At 39.9% G+C, this 20,197-nt stretch overlaps 1 protein-coding gene across 1 annotated transcript in view; it reads right to left on the bottom strand.

The window, feature by feature from the left end:
• The window catches only part of SF3B3 (splicing factor 3b, subunit 3, 130kDa), a 50,169-nt gene that overhangs the window by 5,085 nt on the left and 24,887 nt on the right, over window positions 1–20,197 (bottom strand). The window contains exons 11-22 of the mRNA XM_006860181.1: window positions 18,225–18,297; window positions 12,023–12,174; window positions 11,416–11,571; window positions 10,492–10,647; window positions 9,545–9,688; window positions 6,995–7,117; window positions 6,077–6,231; window positions 3,207–3,381; window positions 2,296–2,501; window positions 2,048–2,204; window positions 976–1,101; window positions 411–623 (exon numbers count right to left, since the gene is read on the bottom strand). Coding sequence (XP_006860243.1) covers window positions 411–623; window positions 976–1,101; window positions 2,048–2,204; window positions 2,296–2,501; window positions 3,207–3,381; window positions 6,077–6,231; window positions 6,995–7,117; window positions 9,545–9,688; window positions 10,492–10,647; window positions 11,416–11,571; window positions 12,023–12,174; window positions 18,225–18,297 — 1,836 coding nt within the window. The remainder of the gene's footprint in view (window positions 1–410; window positions 624–975; window positions 1,102–2,047; window positions 2,205–2,295; window positions 2,502–3,206; window positions 3,382–6,076; window positions 6,232–6,994; window positions 7,118–9,544; window positions 9,689–10,491; window positions 10,648–11,415; window positions 11,572–12,022; window positions 12,175–18,224; window positions 18,298–20,197) is intronic.

The following is a 20,197-nucleotide window of genomic DNA, read 5'->3' as shown; positions in this document are numbered from 1 at the left end:
CTTACGATTGGCAGTCCAATGCTTAACCTACAACCCACACCAGGACTTTAGAGCTGGTCTTTGCAGGAACAAATTTTCCTGTTTTAACTTTCCATAGAGTCCCTGGGTGGTGCAAATGATTCATGAACTTGGCTGCTAACTAAAAGGTTACAAGTTCAAGCTCACCCAGAGGTGTGTTAGAAGAAAGGCCTGGCAATTTACTTCCAAAAAGCCAGTTACTGAAAACTCTGGGGTAGAGTCTACTCTTACACACCATAGGAGGTACAGTGAACTTGATGGTAACTGGTTACTGGTTTTGTTTTTTCATATTAAGGCTCATAATCCTGGGTCTGTGTCATTACCCAAAACATTAACAATTGAACCAGTTTTCCTAAAAGTCACTACAACCCAAGGAAATAACATCAACTCACCACACAAATGTTGCCAAATTTGTCTGCACCAGCCACAGTGTCATAATCAAGGAGGCTGGCTGTAGTGACCCATCGAGGGTAGGTGTCATCAGCAAAGATGATGAGCTGATTCTCATTACGCTTATAGCGAACCCAAATGAAACTTTCTTGGACATCAGACACAATTACCCTGTGTCCAATGGTCTGGATTCCAGAGATGTAATTGGCGATATGCTGGAAAACAAGGTAAGAAATGGGTAAAATTCAGTTCAGAATCCATAAAAAGCCCAGATCACTCTGAGTACAACATATACAGGGTAAGAATGCCAAACACCACAGATCAGCAGTCAGCAATAAATTCCTACAAGACTGGTAAAAGCACCATATAGTTTTTAACATAGCAGAAATACATGCCCCTATGCATAAGAGTTAAATCTTTTCTACAAGCAAGCAAGCTAGAAATCTGTTGTTTGATTTGAAGAAGCCAACAAGACTCAAGCTACTCCTGCCCTCAAATTTCTAATAAAAACACATGGAAAACAGACAATGTTAACAACCCAGCCTGGCCCCTCTGCAGCATATTTACCTTATTCTCACACTTTCGAAGTAACTTCTTCTTCCCCAAGTCATAAACTCGCAAAAGCTTCCCCACACCAATCAAGACCCTCCCCTGAAATGGGGCGATGGCAGCAGGGACCTCTTCAACTGGAGTCTGTGAGAGAAACAGCCATAATAGATTCTAGTGGAAAAACACTGAGCCACACACCAGCCCCACCACTTTGACCCAGAAATTAATTTCTTCCACAAGCATTTGGCTTATAAAAACACAGCTAGTTATAGATCTCTGGCTCATCAGAGAAATAAACCCTATACACAGCAGTCTCCAAGAAACAGGTTCTACATGTTATGCAGCCTGTCACCATGCAATTGATCAACATCACTAGTAAATGAAAGAAGCCTGATGAATCCTGCCTCAGAGCTAGTATATGGTTTCACAGGTACTATTGATGAAATCTCAGTATCTAAGAAGTGACCATGGTTTCTAAGAGGGTAAGAATGGAATGCTAGAGAAAAGTGAGATAATGGGGTCTACAATTCAAGTGGATGAGCTTTTCACTTGCTGGATCTTCTGTAGTTAAGGTATTAACTAGTCTTTTCCTCCTGATAACTAATAAATCACATAGAATTGAAACATAGGGAAACACTACCTAATCTTTATATCTTTGAGAACAACCTAGATCCATCCTAACTATAACAGAGATAATAACTAACACAAACAAGGGAATTAAAGTAGTTCTTTCTGGGAGAATACCCCCTCCCTTATGACAGGGCTGAAGGAATCATAGTCATGGGCCATCAGAGGAGAGAAGCAGATTCTTTAGAACTGCTGAAAGATGGTCAGAAATTGCTGCATGTTCAGTTAAGACTAGCAAACAAGGGGCTGAATCACATATCTCCTCCTCACAGTGCAACACACAAAAGCACTGGTACACAAAAGTCTGACACCCCCAGCATTTGCCATGTCCTGCCAAGAGATGGGTTAGAATTCATAAGCTAGCCTCCAAAATGACCACCAGGAAGACCCAACCCACAAATTCAGCAAAGTAGGAGACTTCAGTAGGACCTAAGATCCAGAAGAACCAATGGCTAGTTCATACCTTGTGCAAAAACTCCAGTTTTTCGCCACTGTTCACAAGTTTGTAAGTGTAGACAAAGCCGCCAGCCACAGACCTTGGGTTCAGGATCAAGTCCTTGGCTACACCCACCAGCACATACCAGTCTTCACCAGTGTTGGAGAACCTGCACACAGCCACACTGCACAGACAAAGCAGCAAAAAAAACAGGCATCAGTTGCAAAACCTAGAAAATTGCTATTCAGTCTACCCTGGATTCCTGAGCTTCTTACCTAAAAGCTGCCTCATTCTGTTCCAGCTGGACGAGGTCCAATGTGTTCCCCTGAATAGGATTCATCACACGGATCACAGAGGCCCACTGTCCATTGCCAGCCTTGGGAGCTCCAAAAATGGACTCAGGGAGATTTTCATTGAGGAATGCTGCTGCCATCTCTGCGGCCAGCTCCCGCTCATCCTCCCCTGCTGCTTCAACCATTTCCTAAGACAAAGAACAGGGAGTCAGAGTGTCCAAAGGCAGGTGCTGGGTGAGAAGTAGACAGGTAGTTAAGATACCTCCAGTGGAGCTCATAATAGTCAAAGTAGCAAAATCTGCTGACCGAAACCAGGATTCCAAAATAAAAATTAAAGGAGAGGTGTACAGACAAGGAAAAACGGGAGAGGTCACTAAAGAGATATCAGCTTTTACCCATGGTTGTATTCTCTTATACACTATTTATTAGTAGCAAGTGCCATAAAAAAGAGCTTAGCCGTGGTGACTCCTGACTAGTGATAAAGAAACTCCTTTCTACCTAACAGGGTCTGATCTCCCTTACTAAATAAGACTTCTACTTGTCTCCTCTCTCCCAGGCAGGAGAGGGTTCTACATAGTTGTCAGTAGTGGATTTTTTTAGAAGAACTGGTGCTTTGGGGAAAATGAAAGATGTCTCCTTTTCCTTTGGGCTTTAATCCAACAGACAGCCTTGTATGGAAGTTCAAGGATAAAGAACTCTTCCAGAGATGGAGTTGAATGCTGAATAAAATCAGACCAGCATATTAGTCCTAAGTCACAAAGAAGCCTTTAAAGACCAAGAACTTGGCAAAGTACCCGAAAAGACCTGAGAACCTTAAAAATAACAAACAATACAAAGTTACAACAATTTTACACAAACACTTTATAATTTAAACCTGTGAAGGTCGGTAGTACCTCTGCCATTTGTTGCTTCCTCTGAGCTTTTGTGGCCTCGGTGTAGGCATTGTGATCAGTCTCAATGATAATAAGGTTGTTACTTTCAGGGTGGATGACAAATTTCCTGGGTGTGTACTGCAATGGAAAGGCTACTTGATTGAAGACAGCACCTAGCTTTTCCAACGCCAAAATCCTATGGCAAAAAGCAAAGTAGTGAAGCTAAAGGGCCTAGCAACTGGTGCTCAAACGCACCATGAGTTGTCAGGGCAAACCTATTATTCCCTGAAGCTCTAATATTAACATTCTTGTTGCTGTTAAGTGTCATCAAACTGTTCCAACTCATAGCGACCCTGTATATGGTTTCCGAGGCGCAGATGATAGGTATGAACTGTTGATCTTGTGAAAACCAAACTCCTGGCTTTTGGAGTTTATTACAACTCACTGAAACCCGACGTGTTACAGAATAGAACTGCTCTATAGGGTTTTCTTGGTTGTAACCTTTTTCCCACGGGTGGGCTCAACTTTAGGTCAGTAAGCATGCACAAACCACTTGCAGCACTCCGGAACCTCACACCACAAAAATACAGCCTTCTAATTTAGGAGCTTTTATAGGAAACGGAAAGTAATTTTCACTAGTGAACATTACAGGAGCCAAAGGAATTTTTTATCACCCTAAAGATAATGTGACAGAATCACAGTACAATGAAATTAGATTTATCCTCATTACTGACAAAACCTGATAAGAACGATAAATAAAAAACAATAATTCCAAATACGGTAACTATAAGCTTCTGTCAAATGAGACATACAGACAGGGCAAACGAAATGGAGAACAAGCTGAACCCAAGTTCTCTTAAAAACAGTTACTTGATCTCTGTCTGATGCTGGAGTTTTACTTGTTATATTCCCTACATTAAAAGGTAAAACAACAACAAAAAGACTACAAGGGCAAAGAGAATGATGACAAGAGTGAAATCCAAAGAAGCTGAGACCCAAAACCCAAAAATGGCTCAAGACATAAGAAACTAGGACCACAGATATAGAAGATATCACAACTGAGTCAAATCCGAAAGGAAAAAGATATGCAAGAATAATTTGTTAAAATGACACATGGATATACTCTTTGTCTAACCCAGTAATTTCACTTGTAAGAAACCACCCTATGTTCACATGTGAAATGATATGTGGATCAATTTTTCACTATAACAGTATTAAAAGCAAAACACTATAGAACAACCCAAATACAGGTCAAAAAAGGACTACTGTCGTTACTATATAGTACTCACACTAAATGATTCCCAAGAAATGATGTAATGGAGCAAAGTCTGCTGTAAAGCAATGTGCACAGTAGGCACTCCATTTAAAAAGGAGAACACTAGTATGGAGTGCCCCATACACTGAAGTTGGAAATGTAAAAATGGTGCAGCCTCTTTGGTAAAGTCTGGTTGTTCCTCAGAAAGTTAAACATAGTTATCACATAGCCTAGTATGAAAATGTATACAGGGGCTTCAAAAGTTCATGAAAAAACTCCATTATCTTTATAATTTTCAAAAAAGTTTTTTTTAAATGTTTATTGTGAATTATGTGATAGTTTACATGGGAGATCCATTATCTTTTAATACTATCTTTCCACAACCTTTCTGAAACCCCCCTTGTTATGTCTCTCTTAAAATGAGTACACAAATGTACATAGCAACATTATTCATAACAGCCAAAAAAGAGAAATGATTGGTTCTGAGAGTGACTACTAAAAATAGAGGCATTAAAACTATGATTCAAATAGCTCACCATCCCCCCACTTTTTTTTTTTTTTTTTTAACTTTTTTCTTCTGAGAAAAAAGTTCTGCTGCTAGGAAAATCATTTGAAAATTGTGGGGACTGTTTAACTGGAACTTCAGATGAGTTAGGGAACACAAGCATATAAAATGATCAGAGGGAGCATGGATGAAGCTATCTATACTGAGGCTGATCCTCAAAGGAGGGACGGGATGCTGACAGGTAGAGATACAGTTATGATTCGTAACGACCCAGTATAAGGTTTTTGGAGTGGGTGCTTAATTTGAACTGCCAACCATGTGGGAAGCAGTTCAGTGCTTATCCTATAGTGCCACAAGCAACAGTGGTCACTTTATTGTTATTACTGTTGCTAAGTGCTATTGAGTTGGTTCTGACTGTATTCCGTTTTCCAAGGCTGTAAATCTTTATTGGAGTAGAAAGTTTCATCTTTCTCCCAAAGAGTGGCTTGTGGGTTGAACTGCAAATCTCTGAGGTTAGCAGTCCAGTGCTTATCCTACAGTGCTACACCAGGGTTAGTTAATTTATTAACAAGCTGTAATTCCATTGTGAACAGATAGATAATAGTCTGGCTGTACTGCACGTTGAAAACAGTAAAAATCAAACAGGTTGTTTGGCATTGTGTTAGGAATGCTACAGAGATAGTAATCACTTTTCAAGTCAACTTTGTCAGGATAAAAAGTTCCATTAAGTTGCAAAAAGCGTAAGTTTTTAGAATTAAAGATGCAATATTGCAAATAACAAGACAGAGTGAGAAAAGGTTACCAGTGACATAAAGCTCATTCAAACGAACAGTACTGCCTTTTTAATGGAAAATGAGAATCTTGGACCCCAAGCACACTGGACTGTAATGTTAAATATTTAAAACTTGACATGGAAGTCCAAACAGAAGCCAGAATTACAAACAACAAAACTTGGCTCCCAGGTACTTCAACCCCTGATCAGGAGCCAAATGAAGTTTCAATTACAACACACAGGCCCATGGTGACGAGTGGGCTCTCTGCCACCACCTCCCTCAAAATTCTGGTGGAACCAAAATAAAAGCTCTAGGCACAGAAGTTTCCACTGAAGTTCATTCAACACACTGCACTCACCTTAGGGTGTTGGTGGAAATGGCCACGATACCTTCAGGACACTGTTCAGAGGCGAAGCCAGATGCAAATTCCAGAGTCTCATAAGACAAGGGGGTGAGATGGAAACGAGACTGGTAAGAATAACTCAGCCACGAGCGGCTTGACATGGCTAACACCTGAGGAAAGAAAATCACCTCCAGTAAGTTTAGGAAAAACACACAAAAAGTGAGTGGACCAAAAACTCTATCCCCCAAATTTCAGTCAGAAGAATTCCCCAAGGAAATATGGACACCTAAAAGGTATCTTAAGATGACTAATGAGGAGAAGCTGAGTGTTTGCTAAAAGCATGGGTTACTACTGGTCCTGTGAGCTAGGTAATTTCTTAATCTCTCTAGGCCACAGTTTAATGCATTTAGTTGTTAACTGAAACACTGGTGATTTGAATCTACCTAGAAGCACCTCTGAAGAAAGGCCTTGCAGATTGTTCAGGCAGTGAACACCATGAAGCACAGTTCTACACTCACACATGTGAGATTCACCACAAAAACCACACAGCAACTGCCCTCCTCCCCCTGCTTAAAACAAAGGGCGATTCCCAACCTCTTTTATGTTACATCATAAACCGTAACAATTACACAATAAATTGATGCAATGGCAAAGGCAAGATTTAGTCATGGCCACTGAAACATAAATTGAATGTTTCCAGTCCCCTTCAGCGGCCCTTGCCCAATCTGGTAATTGAGAGGGTCAATATCTCAAATCACCTGTAAGCAATCTATGGCTTAAGAAGCTCTGGAGTAAGGGACCCAAGAATTCCAACATGAAGGAAACTAAGAGCTGATGTCAACCTTGCTAGGTATTGGTGGATATGTGAAAAGTGAAAGCTATATTATACCAAGGGGAATCTTCTATGTTGGCACCAGCCCCTTAACTACTTACTGCCTCCTGGCCTTGCATCCGGACACGGAACAGTTTCACAGGACGGGACCCCAAGTATCTAGTGCGGGTGTCAGACAGATCTCCAGTGACAGGGTCCAGGACAGTTCTCAGCAGCACACCATTCTGAGCAAAAGCAGAGAGCATGTGATGCCTACTCACGACAGGAGTTCAACAGCTATGGTGAAAACCTCTGCCCTGAGTCCTCAGAGCAGGGGAAGGATAATGCCTTGGGGGTTTTAAGAACATTCTAATTATCACTCATTCCCTTCATTCAATTAGTTGCTAGAAAAGTGAAATGAAAAGATAGTGGAAAATCAACTGCAATTGCAGATGTGTAACTAAAAATGGCAGTAGTAAATCTTTGATTTCAGAACAGACCATCCCAGGACCACCAAGAAAGAAGAGCATGAGATCCCTGCCTAGACAGTGGCATGGAGAGACACAGCAGCTGTGGGCAGGAGGCTGGCTTATAGAATGTGCCCTTTGGACACTGAAATGAATATACATTGTTTTATGTGTAGATCAAATATTTTTGCTTTGTTCATTTGTAAACTATAAGATGTAAATGGGGAGCCACAAGGAGGAAGTTGCTTAACTGTTGCTGCAGAGAAGGGACTGTAATAAAAACAGTATTTTTTTTTTAATGCCAACATTTTAAGGACAAAGTTGAGAAGGGATGGGAAGGAGGGTGAAATGGAAATTGAAAGCACAGGGAGGAAATGAGGTAACTGTTGTTGCTTGGAGGGGGCTGTAATCATTGAGATGAAACAAAGTATATGATGTGATGAATGTAAAACTGATGATCGTGTCTGTAAACCTTCATTCAATTCACAAGAAAATGTTTTTTAAAAAAAACAAAAATGATAGTGGAATTTTCCCACAAACTTTTGAAATACCTGCAAATGTTAATCTCTATAGCTTCTGAAAGGCAAAAAGGCTCATAAGAAAAAAGGCTAATTCAGAACTAGGGCAAGAATACTACTCATGTGTGTGGAACACATTGTTGTACCCAAAGGCAAGGAAGTCACCTAGACAGTGAAGCCATGATCAAAGGTCAAAGATGCCAGTTTGATAGGGGAGAGTTTGAGCAGCTTTACAGTCAGGCAATTTAAAGATCCCAAACTAAAACTGTAATAGTCTGATAACACAAATATATAAAAAGGCACAAGTACATATTACTTAACAACACAAAAACTATAAACCATTTATCACAATTATAGATTGCTACGGCACCGACTCCTGACGCTGAAAACAGGTTAAAAAAAAACCCAGAAATAAAGTATCCATTTCCTGCATAAACAGTATTTTCAGGTAAGCAAAGACATGATAAAGCAACTCCTAGTAAAACCATGAATCTAAGCCATGTGTTTATGAATGCTACTCCGTTCCCACCTCCATTAAATCTGACTGAAATCAACATGTAGGTCTGTGATGTCCAATACATTAGACACTGATCACATGGAGCCTAGTCAGAACTGATGTGTGCACAAAGTATAAAGTGCAAAATACAAACAAGACTGCAAAGATTCAATACAGAAAAAGAAGGAAATCTCGTGATTTTATATTTACCTGCTAAAATGGTATTCTTGATCTTGGGTGAATTCAATGCCATCAGTTTATGAGCCTACTTGAAGTTGAAAGTACGTATGTGGCTCACACTACATGTCTACTGGAATGCACTGGTCTAGACCTCATTATGAGTTTACAGGAACATGACAACTACCATGAGGAATAAAGTTGCCAGGTCGACAAAGAAGGAAATTCTACAGCCCAAATGACCTTACAATAGAATTTTTTTTCTCTAATTTTTAAAAAGAGGAGGGAAGGAGCAGTTATATACAGACAAAAAATACAAATGTTTGTGGGGATACCGAAAAGAATTGTGAAAACTTTTGGGGGGAAAAGAGAAAAATAATATGGACACTGTGTCAAAATACTAAGGAATTACGGCTAATTGTGTTGGGTGTAATGGCATTAAGACCCTAAATAAACAAAGTATTAGTGGATGAAATACGTCATCTTGGAATACAAGGTAATAAATACAACGGGAATAGGAAGATGGGTGCATGAAGCTGTATGTTAGAGTTCTAAATTAGAAAGGAAAAAATACTTGAACACTATATTGCTGAAAGGACTTCTGGTATGGTGCTGTGGGTTAATGTGCTGGATTGCAAAGTCGGTGTGAACCACAAAGGTTCAAGCTCACCAGTTGTTCCTTGAAAATCCTATGCAGGGTTACTATGTGTCGGAACCAACTCAACAGCACTTAACAACACGTTGCTGAAAAAAAGAATTCCTTTGGGTTCTTTATTGCTATCAGAGTCCGTAAGTGACCATATGGACTGAGTTTGGCAAGCTGCATGTTGTGGGAACCCCTTAGAGTCCTCTACTCTGACCCAGTGCAGTTGTCTCAACTAATTTTAAGAGACGTAAAGACCCTTTAAGAAAATACTTAATGTCAGGGGACAGATTCTATCAGATTTGTTCTAATTAAAAGGGAAGTAGAAAACAGGACACACCTAAAGGCCGTTGAGTCTCTAGACCCCTTACCTGTAGCCCAATATTCAGGTAGAGGAATCCAATAGAGCCCCTCTCACCCAGCTCATCCTGCTTCTCAGTCCCCCCCATTTCCACAATACACAAGGATTCAGGCTGGGCTGGGAGAGCCTGCATGCTCAGAGGTTGCAAGCAGTCCTAAGGGACAAAGAGAGAAGAAACAGTAAGAACACAGGACATGACCAATTTGGGAGAAAAACATACCAAAGGAAACTGATTCTAGGAGTGAAGACCTTTCTTAGGAACAGGAAATCTGCTGAGTGAATCCTACAAGTTGTGGGTTACTTTTAAGGACCCTGAGTGGCACAATAGTTAAGTGCTCAGCTGCAAACCAATAGAACTGTGGTTGGACCTCATAAGCCACTCTATGGGAGAAGATCTCACAATCTGTCCTGTAAAGATTATAGCTTAGAAAACCCTAAGGTATAGCTCTAAAATGTCCTACAGGGTCATTATGAGTTAGAATTGACTCTGTGGCACACAACAACAAGGTGACTTCTAGAATAGGTTCTGGATGAACTCTTCCTTGTTAAAATGGATAGTGATAAAATAATAAAGAGCACTTCCCTAAAGGAGTTCTGGTTTGGTATTGCAGAATAAGCATTAGACCGCATGGTTGGTTTGAACAGCACAAGGTCACCAGCCGCTCAGGGTAACTGAGTCAGAACCAGCTTGACAGCATTTTAACAACTCTCCTAAAGTCTTCTAAAGTCCCTGAATGCAGTTTTTTGATATAGTTTTTAAAACTACAAAAGGGAATCAAGTCTTAAGCCAAAAAAGCATTTAGTAGGTAAGATCAGTACTCCTAAACTGACAGCAGAAGATTCTTAAGGTAGCGAACGTCAGGGTCCAGGCCAGCTGATCTCAGTCAGGGATGGACATCAGGAGTTAGGTGCTCAGGTTTGAATGGGAAGATTTTTGAAGTCAAGGGTGACACTCACTGAAGGGTCCAGGGAGATGATTCTGACTGTGTTGTCCACCAGCCCCACAGCCAAGAATCGAGACCTCTGCTCTCCAGGCGGGACATTGGCCAGGCTCATGCACACCACATCTGCCGACATCTCTTTCCGTTCCGTGTACTCGTTCAGCTGTCCTGACTACAGAAGTAAGGACAGAGAGGTCACAAACAACAGGAGATGGACCGAAACCCTCTAAAATTTCACCTGTAAACCTGGTACTGGGGAAAGAGAGAATTTATGTTCTTTTCTGAATTCTCTCTCTTCTTAAATATAGACCAACAATTTCTCTACTTAGGTGCCAAACAATGAATTGAACAGAGCAATGGCAAATACAATTAGTACCTCCCACTGACAAGAAAATCAAGAGACCTTTGGCAATTTCACTGATTACAAATTTGGTTAACTCAGTTAAGCTCTCAGCAAACTAGAATTTTGTGTTCATGAGAATACTTTTGACAAAAGGGAATTCAAATTATGAGGGTTAAAGACAAAGCAAATGAAACCTGTTAGTTATACCGGTAGTCACTTTAGTTTTTCAACAAGGTGACCATGTCTACAGACATTCTGAGCATAAGATACTTAAGTACACTCAACGTCCTTTTAAATAGAACCTGTTCAAAAGAATTTCTAAAATGGATGCAAACTGCAGGCATGTATCGATGCCAAATATAAGGTGGAAAAATAGTATGACAAATACAAGAAAACAAGTGTTTAGTTTTTAAACCGGCATCTAATAATTAAATAAGACGTCAACTTTCTCTACCCTGGGAAAATGAGGCCCCAGACTTGGTTATGGAAACCTGCAATTCTGGTGTTTGAGTATCATCTAAATGGCAGGACTATTATTCCTATCTGTATTTCCTGAAACTTTAGAAATCCCCACTGTTGCATATTTAAATAACATACGGGATCCATCTCGAAATAGACCAGCTCTCCTCCTGTCAGAGCAATCACGACTTGCCGTTGGTTCACCGCACACTTCACAATGGTTTTCTTGCCTGGAGTCTTCCACTCATTGACTCTCTTGTCTGCTCGTATGTGCCGGATGCCATCTGGATACACCTGGAGCCAGTAACAGAAGGAATGACCTTCATCTCCATCAGATCTGGAGCTGGAGCTTTTAAGGTGCCAGTTGGGTCAAAAGACTCAGGCAAGGTCAACTTAAAAGAAAAGTTTGTTCTGCAGTGTCTAATTCAAAAAAGTTCAAAGATCATGAACAAAATATTTGTAATATGATGAAAGCAGGAATGATATATCTCTATAACAATCAAGGAAACAGCAACAGAAAGGAGCTATTATTATGTGCTCTAGTCTTCAAGTGAGCAGCTAAGTTATTTAAAATCTTAAAGATGTAATTCTCATCATTGCAACTCTGTTGGAAAAGCACATTCCCTATTCCCTAAGGCTTTCTGCAGATGAGGATAGGGAGAGCACAAACACAGCTGCCTATACCATGAAGACAAGATGATGGCAAAGTAAACTGAGTGAGAATACAAGCTCTGAGATTCCTCACCTGCACCAAGGCATCATCACCTAACAAGGAGCAGGACAGAGTTGGGGTGGTACCAAGGAACCCAGAATCAGTTACTTCTTCTACAGTCTCTCCAATGGACAATACAAGGGTGGCATTCACGAAAGACACAATAATGTAAGCATCGAACTCATCTGAAAAAGGAAAAGAAACAACAGGAGTTGGTTAGCTAAGAATCTGTAGTTAGAAAACCAAATGAAACACATTAAGAGCTTTCTCTCAGAAACTTTCCAAGGCACTTCTATGTGTAGTTATCACACACAGTGATGTGGCAAATAAACACAGGATGATCAAAAAGATAACCAAGGATCACAACAGCCTGTAGATACGTTTTGCTTACTTTAATCTCTAAATTCATTGATTGTATATGTACACCTCTCATATCTCAGAAATTAGTTATTTACTTGAAACATTTGCTGGGATAATGAAAGAGGACCTAGCAAGAGAATGAGAGGTGTGGACATACTTAGTGTTACAATAGTAATTTTCACTGAAGCTGCTGTTACTTTTAGGGGCTGTCATATTGATTCCAACTCATAGTGACGCACAAGGTTTTCTAGACTGTAATCTTTATGGGAGCAGATTTACCAGTCTTTCATATGAAGTCAACATTCCCTCTTCCCTAAGGCTTTCTATAGATAATAGGGAGAGGCACAAACACAGCAGCTTATACCATGAACTACCAAATTTTTAGCTAACCAGGAAACCACCAGGGCTTTAATATAAGACAGAGTTCATTTATTTCTACCAGTTGCCAATCATTACTCAGGAAAACTCCCCAGCTTATTCCAAAAGAAGTTTATGTGGGAACACATGCTTGAATGAATAAAACAGAGATTACTTAAGCTTCTGTGAGACAAGCCATTCTAGACTTTGGAAATTGAGAATGCTTGCATGTCCCAAGAGGAATAATGTAAAAACACTAGATAACTAGGAAGTGGTACATAGAGGGCTGTTATTTATATGGTTGGTCTTTGACCTTTCTGGTTTTTCCACTATTTAAAAATACAACAATCTAGTGGTTATGAGCAATCCTATTAGAATGTCCTTTCATTTAATGAAATATAGTTAGATAAACAAACACTAAAGAGCTTCTCAAGGACTTCAGAGACCCTGAAGTATAAGACAACTCCAAGAGTTTCTCATGTAAATTTCATAGCTTAAAGGACATTGATTTCCCATACAACCCCCTGTATGAATCAGCACAAATCTGGCATAAAGCTTAGCAAATGCTGAGTAAAAGTCATGTTAAAGTAGAATTGAGATTTTCCTACTACACATTTGAATGTTCTGTATCTGTTCCCTACTCTCTCTTACTCAAAAACCAGGAAAACAAGGGACAGAACAAGCATTCAAGGTATTAAATATGAATGGAGCCTCACTCCTAGAAGAAGCAGCTGAGAGACCCTCCAGTGGGCTGAGTCCCTCCCTGTCGAGAGCCCAACGCCTATCTAGCACTGATCCATCCTATCCACATTTTGTTCAGTTGAGGTTACTAGAGCAGCACAGCAGAATCTGAGGGGCCAGGGGAAGATCTATTATTAGTGTTGCATATAGTAATAATACTGGGACCTAATAGTAGGACATAAAGCAAATGTGAGACATCAAAATCAGCATTTTTGAGTAGAAAGTTGTGACAACATGTTCCAGTTAATAATACATGTTGTGCTGGGCAATAAATGCAAAGACCAGAGATGTTTCCCAGTGGGTGTACAGAACCTAAAGAATAAGGGTTCTGTTTCCAAATCATAACAAACACTGGACAAGCTAACACCTGGATTTTGGATTATTTGTCATATCCATCAACTCATATCAAATGTTTTGGGAATACTTTACAGGACAGCTTTGAAGATTTAGCACTGTTCATGTCATAAAATATGAAGAACATGGTTGCTCCTGTAATGAAGGTCTTTTAATGGCTTACAATAAAACCAAAATCAGTAAGCACATGACTCCAACCTGGGGTCCTTTTATTCTAAGCTCTCAAATTTTTAACTAGAAATTTGGTGTGTCAAAATAACAAATTTTATCATGATATGAACATTGTATCCTTTTCCACATTCTCATTAGAACATAATACCTTAAAAGCTGTGTCACAGAAAGTTAAAGTAAAATAATAAAGGGCTCTAGTAGGTCTCTTCCTTGGGCCAAGTGGAAAAGTGGCTTCCAGAAAACTTTCCAGGCCAGTAAACTTTGACTTAAATCCATGAGAATGGGAAGAGGGAGGGAGGAAGGCTGAGTGGGTTCTTATCTTCCCTTTTAACTGAGCCTACACACCATTCAGAAAGGAAGAGAAATGGCTAATGGACTTAAATGGGTCTTGCTTTTGCTGGTAAATTCCAAAAAGTAAGAGAGCAATAATTGGTGTCTGGAAGCACATTCCCTGTAAATATTAAGCACTGTTAACGTTCACCTCTCCCGTTCTGTGGCTAGCAGGACCAGTAGATTTGTTGCTCATATGTTCCAGGAAGGTTACAACTTAAAAGCTGTATTTCTGAACAATATAAAGCTTCAGTTATGGTGAATGATTATAAATGGCCATGTTAGCATTTTTACAGGGGTTACAAACCTCATAAAAGAATACTAATGAAGAATTTTAAGGGTGTGAGAATACATCATTAAAGTGTCATTCAAATAGGAAATCTCCCTGTGTGAGCATGCTGAAGCTCTCTAAACAGCTCACACCAAATGATGAGGTGACTACACCTGACTACACCTATAACTCATGCTCAAAACTAACTGTCTTGTCTTATAACAGTCCTGAATATACACGAAAGCTTTCTTTGGTTTTTTCAGTCTGTACATCTGGAACAAAACTCTAGGGAAAGTATGAAGGTAGGGTTTCCTAGCTATCACTTAGAAAGGCAAACTAGTCATTATTTTCCACGTTCTGTGGAAGAAGTAAGAAAAGTCAATTCTTGTCTCAGGAGCACTTAATGTAAAGGTAGATGGGTGTGACTCATTATAATAATGCACTTCTAACTGCAAAGTTACCCTCTGAGAGATACCATCAGGCCTCATATATTGTGCAGGTTCCTCTCCCTGGGTATACTACAAGACCCCAAGGCAGACCCTAGCAGTAGGTACACACCTGTGGTGATCAGCACCTTCACCAGCCACCTGTGGAAGAGAAAAAAAGGCTTGGTATTGGTAGTGTGCATCACCAGGTACCAGCCAACGTTAGTATTTGCCTGGAAGACTGCAGTACATGTGGGCAGAAGGGATGTTCACTCAACTGTAAATGGGGGTTATCTGGAAAAAGAATGATGAGAAAAACCTAACCTGTTTTTGTGGGTGATAGGGCTGATTACAGTTTTCAAAGAGTACAATTTACTAGTTCATTAGATTTTAGTATTTAATCATAATGTTGTTTTTGTTGTTAAGTGCCGTTGAGTCAGTTCTGACCCATAGCAACCCTGTATAGGGTTTCCAAGGAGCAGCTGGTGAGCTTGAACCGCTGAATTAGCAGTTCAAACGGCTTTGCAGTCTGGTGCATTAACTCACAGCACCACACCAGAACTCCTTTAATAATAGAGAAGAAAATTTTTCAGCTACAAGTTTCATCAAGCAATATACTGTCTAGCAACTATGTCACCTCTTCCAAAAAGCCTTCTGTGATTCTCAAAGGTAGACCCAAAAGCTCTTTTCTAACTCCTCCTGACAACATAATTATGTCTCTCATCACAACAAAATAATAAAATAATAAAAGTTCATTTTATATGCTAGGCCTGTTTTTTTCTGAATGGTAAGTGCTGTGATGGCAAAGATCCTATCTTTATCCTTCGATAAAGACAGCAGGATAAGCATAACACTCATAGTATTTATCCTGAAAAACCAGCAGGATCCAGCGACTCCCACTACAGTAAGTCAAAATCATTACTGATTGAGATTCCAAAGAGAGGATTTTAAGGCCCTATTAGTCAGAGTCATGTACTATATCTTGGGAAATTCCTATGAGTCACAATTTCTGCCTTCTTAAAAACAAGGCATTAACTTTGGTAATCTAAATCTATTTTTAAATTAAAAGCTTATTTAAAAAGAAAAGGCATGCTTATTATATTAAAGAGTATGTTGATTGATTTATGCCAAAGGATCTTTCTAATTCAAATACTACTGGCAATGTTTTCAAGAGCCATAATATCAATAAGCTACCAATCTAAAAGATGAGCATCAACACTGACCAGCTTCTTTATGTTGATATTATAAACAAGTTGGAAACTTTCAAACCCAATTTTCTAATAATTACCTTATGTATCAAGGACTCACATATAAAACGAGCCTACTAATTTCTTACTCACTTTTGCTTTTCTTTCTATGCAACTCAGATTTTATTCCTACTTGAAAAAAAACCCACCAAAATGTGTATACCACTAACAGAAAGAGGCACCCCCCAACCCCCTACAATGCTCAACTCCCACAACCAGAACATCTAATTATCAGTAAGAAGACAGCTGTTTTGTTGAAAAAGACTGGTATGCTGGCCAGGGTGATCTTACTCACCAGTCCCACATTCCTGAGGGAACAAGAGGAAAATGGAGTTTTGGAAATAATCTACAGTCATAAAATGAATAAAGGAAAAATGAGAACTGTGTTCTAGTCATAGGAGATTGAAACAGAAGAATTTGCTGTTGCACCATAATGCATTTCCCCTTTATATAAGATGAGGTGACCATTTTTACTCAGGAAATTAGACTCCTTTTCCCTCCTACTCATTCTTTCCACCTTTCAACTGATTCTAAATTTTTATTCCATAAAATCGATCTCTACATTCCTTGAGCATAACTACACCCATAGAGCAGTTAATAACTTTAACACATTTCTTACTACCTAGGAGAGTATCTTGATTTCCCTACTGACTTTGGTTTCAGCACAATAGAAGAGAACAGCTGAAGAAAAATGAGTAAGAAACAACTTGCCTTCACATCATGCTTCTTATACAGGAATGGAACTGATACCGTAAAGGTGAATATAAAAAGCCAAAGGACATCACACAGAGACTGAAGTACATATGCACTCATTAATAACTTCCCTAAGAGACCTGGGGACTCCTGGGCCCAGAGTCAGCGGCGTGGCCACAGAGGATTACAGTGGAGAGTGAAGCTACCAGCCAATAGGAAGAGAGGGCATATGCACAAGAACACCCACACGTGCAGATGGTACCCACTTGACCTAGCTTCGATGACTGGAGGATCAGACCTCAACCAGGAGAAAAAAGAAGAGGGAAAAAAAGAGTAATCTGATACAATTTGATGAACTTAACCTACACCTATGGATGCAGTAACACAAAAGAGGGAATAAATCATTATAGCAAGAATTGTTCCCACCCCCTCCACACACAGAGTAGACAGAGATGGGCAACTTGGACATGGGGGGGGGACTACAAAGGCAAGAAGTGACTGGCTTACAAGCTTTCAAGAGGGGACCTAGAGCCAGGGGGTATGGAGGAAGGCAGAATCTCCAGTGAGTACTATCCAATCTGTCTAGGCGGAGCTGATGAAGTGAAATGCAGATGGGTCACTTGTGAAACAATAGTGAATAATTGTTATCAGGACTGATTGTGAGGGTTGGAAATGTAAAGGTAGACGTTTTATTGCAAGGAAGGGAGTGATTAACTCTCCAGTCTAGGAGCAGAGGTCTCTAGGACCATCAACGGAGAAGAGCCGAGAGCAGGACCCTACCCAGAGAAGCAGCGAGGGCCGAAATAGTGGCAGAGACGATGACGTGGAGTGATGAAGCGGCTGGGGGGCTTTGGATCCAGAGAGGGAGAGGGACTGTGTGCTAAAGAATGGGCGGGGGGCGAGTGTAGGGGGCGGGTTTGTAGGGTATACCCTTTGGTCGGTTGATGATGCATGGAGGGGATTGGAACCATGGCAATGACACGATATACAGTAGAATGAATGTAAAATTAAAGTTCTCTCATGTAAACTATCATATAATTCACAATAAAACATTAAAAAAAATAGAATAAAATAAAAAGCTTCCCTAAGCCTCTTCACCCACATGCACAAAATAAAGTAAGCAAAGGTATGCTCACCGATCAACTCAAAAACATGTTATGTTGGGCCAGAAAAAAGTTTCTAGTAAATGGTGCTAGATGAAAGTGATACAGAAATATAATGAATGTAGCCTTCTATAACAAAGGCACCCAGACCCTCATTTTCACTGTTGGGAATGGGTTGCTTACCTTCAATGTGCCGACGCACTGTCCAGACAGCATTGGGATTACCAGGTAGTTCAGAGACGGCCATTTCCGACACCTGACAGGAAAGGAGGCAAATCACAAATCCAATGAGCAATGGAACACAGCTGCTTGCTTACAACTATCCTAGGGGAAAAAAGCCCCAAAGGCTAATTGCCTCAATAAACAACTGCCTCCATTGTCCTGAGGCCAGAAGAACTGAATGATGCCCAGCTACCATCACTGAACATTTTAATCAAAGACTCCTGATCAAAGGGAGAAAATGCAGAATAAAATTGCAGATTTGCATAGAATCCAGACTTCTTGTGACCATAAACTGGATGAAACCCTGAAACTAATGCCCGGAGATCGATCATCTTTAAACCTTAAACCAAAACTTGCCCCTGGAGTCTTCCCAAAGCTAAACAAAAGTTTAGCCTCACTAGTGAAAACCATCTGCCTTGAGCATTAAACTCTTTTAAGAACCACCTATATGGGATAAAAATAACAATAGCAACTCAAAAGACTCAGATAGGAAACTCAGGATGCAGTGAACGTTAAGTTAATAAGGGAGAAACAACTCAGAAAAGAAAGACTGAGAATGGTTATACAACTCCAAGAATATAGTCAATGTCAGTAAATTATACATACAGACATTGTAAAATTGATGTTATATTTTGCTGTATATAGTCTCAACAAAAAAATAAGTTGAGAAAGAGACTGGAACTAGCTATTTAAGATGTAAGAACAAACAAAATAAAAGCTGTTGTTGTTATGTGCCATGGAGTCGGTTCTGACTCATAGTGACCCTGTACAGGGTTTCCGGGGCTGTAAATCTTTACGGGAGCAGAAAGCCCCATCTTTCTCCCGCGGAACAGCTGGTAGTTTCGAACTGCTAGCAGTCCCCAAAAGAAATTTAACAAGAAGTTACGGAATACACATTTGGATACGGTTGCTCCAGGCAGACCCATGATTACTCTGGGTATGGCATTCCTGTCCTCCTCAGAAAGGGAAGTAAACATTCAGGAACAAAATAGGCAAGCTAACATCCCATTTCTTCCCCTAGCTCCCATAAGGTCAAATACCACCTCGCTTTATGGATCAATTCACACACCATACCTTGTCTCCCTCCTACCTATAAGCTCTCAAAGAAATCTATCACTATGTCTTAGGGAACTTTAGTGAAATAAGGAAATGTTTCTTTCTTACTAGACTTTTGTGCTCCTTAAAATTAGATTTGATAACCTCTTGAATATACTGTAGGTCATCCTCCAACATATGGGCAAATGAAGTATCTAAGATGAACTAAATGTTCTATAAGGGAATACCGGATACAAAACTCTGGATACAAAAGTTACTATCTGGATACAAAAGTTAGTATCTTTGTAACTTTTCTGCAAACCAGAAATCATTCTAAGATAAAAAGTTAATTAAATTAAATACATATTTTTAAAGACCCAGAAATATACCAAAGACTGTCAGAAGAACGAACAAACAAATATGTCTTGGGAGAAATATGGCCAGAATGCTCCTTAGAAATAAGGATGGCAGCACTCTGTCCACCTACTTGGGACATGTTATCAGGAGAGACCATGTCCTAGAGAAGGATATCATGTTTGGTACATGCACTGACAAAAGAGCTGCAACAATGGGCTCAAACATAGGATGGACTGTCAGGGACGCATAGGACCAGGCAGTGTTCCATTCTGGAATACACAGGGTTGCTAGGAATCAGAATTGACTCAACAACTAGCTTAGAGAAAATACCTGCTAATTGAGGTAATAAACATTTTCCTTATTAAGAAAACTGAGTTAAATATAACTATGCAGCAACACAGCATAACTGTGAAGAAAAAGTGATCCAAGTGTTTGAAATTGCCTATTTGTAAGTTACGTGCGCGTAACATGAAAACATTTATATTAAACTCTAAGTCACACACATACAAAAACACAGAGACCAACAGGAACAGAAAGATTCT

The sequence above is a fragment of the Chrysochloris asiatica genome, unplaced genomic scaffold, assembly GCF_000296735.1.
Source record: "Chrysochloris asiatica unplaced genomic scaffold, ChrAsi1.0 scaffold00037, whole genome shotgun sequence".
Classification (NCBI taxonomy): Eukaryota; Metazoa; Chordata; class Mammalia; order Afrosoricida; family Chrysochloridae; genus Chrysochloris; species Chrysochloris asiatica.
Note: the sequence above shows the minus strand (reverse complement) of the source record. Positions and strands in the feature narration are given on the sequence as shown.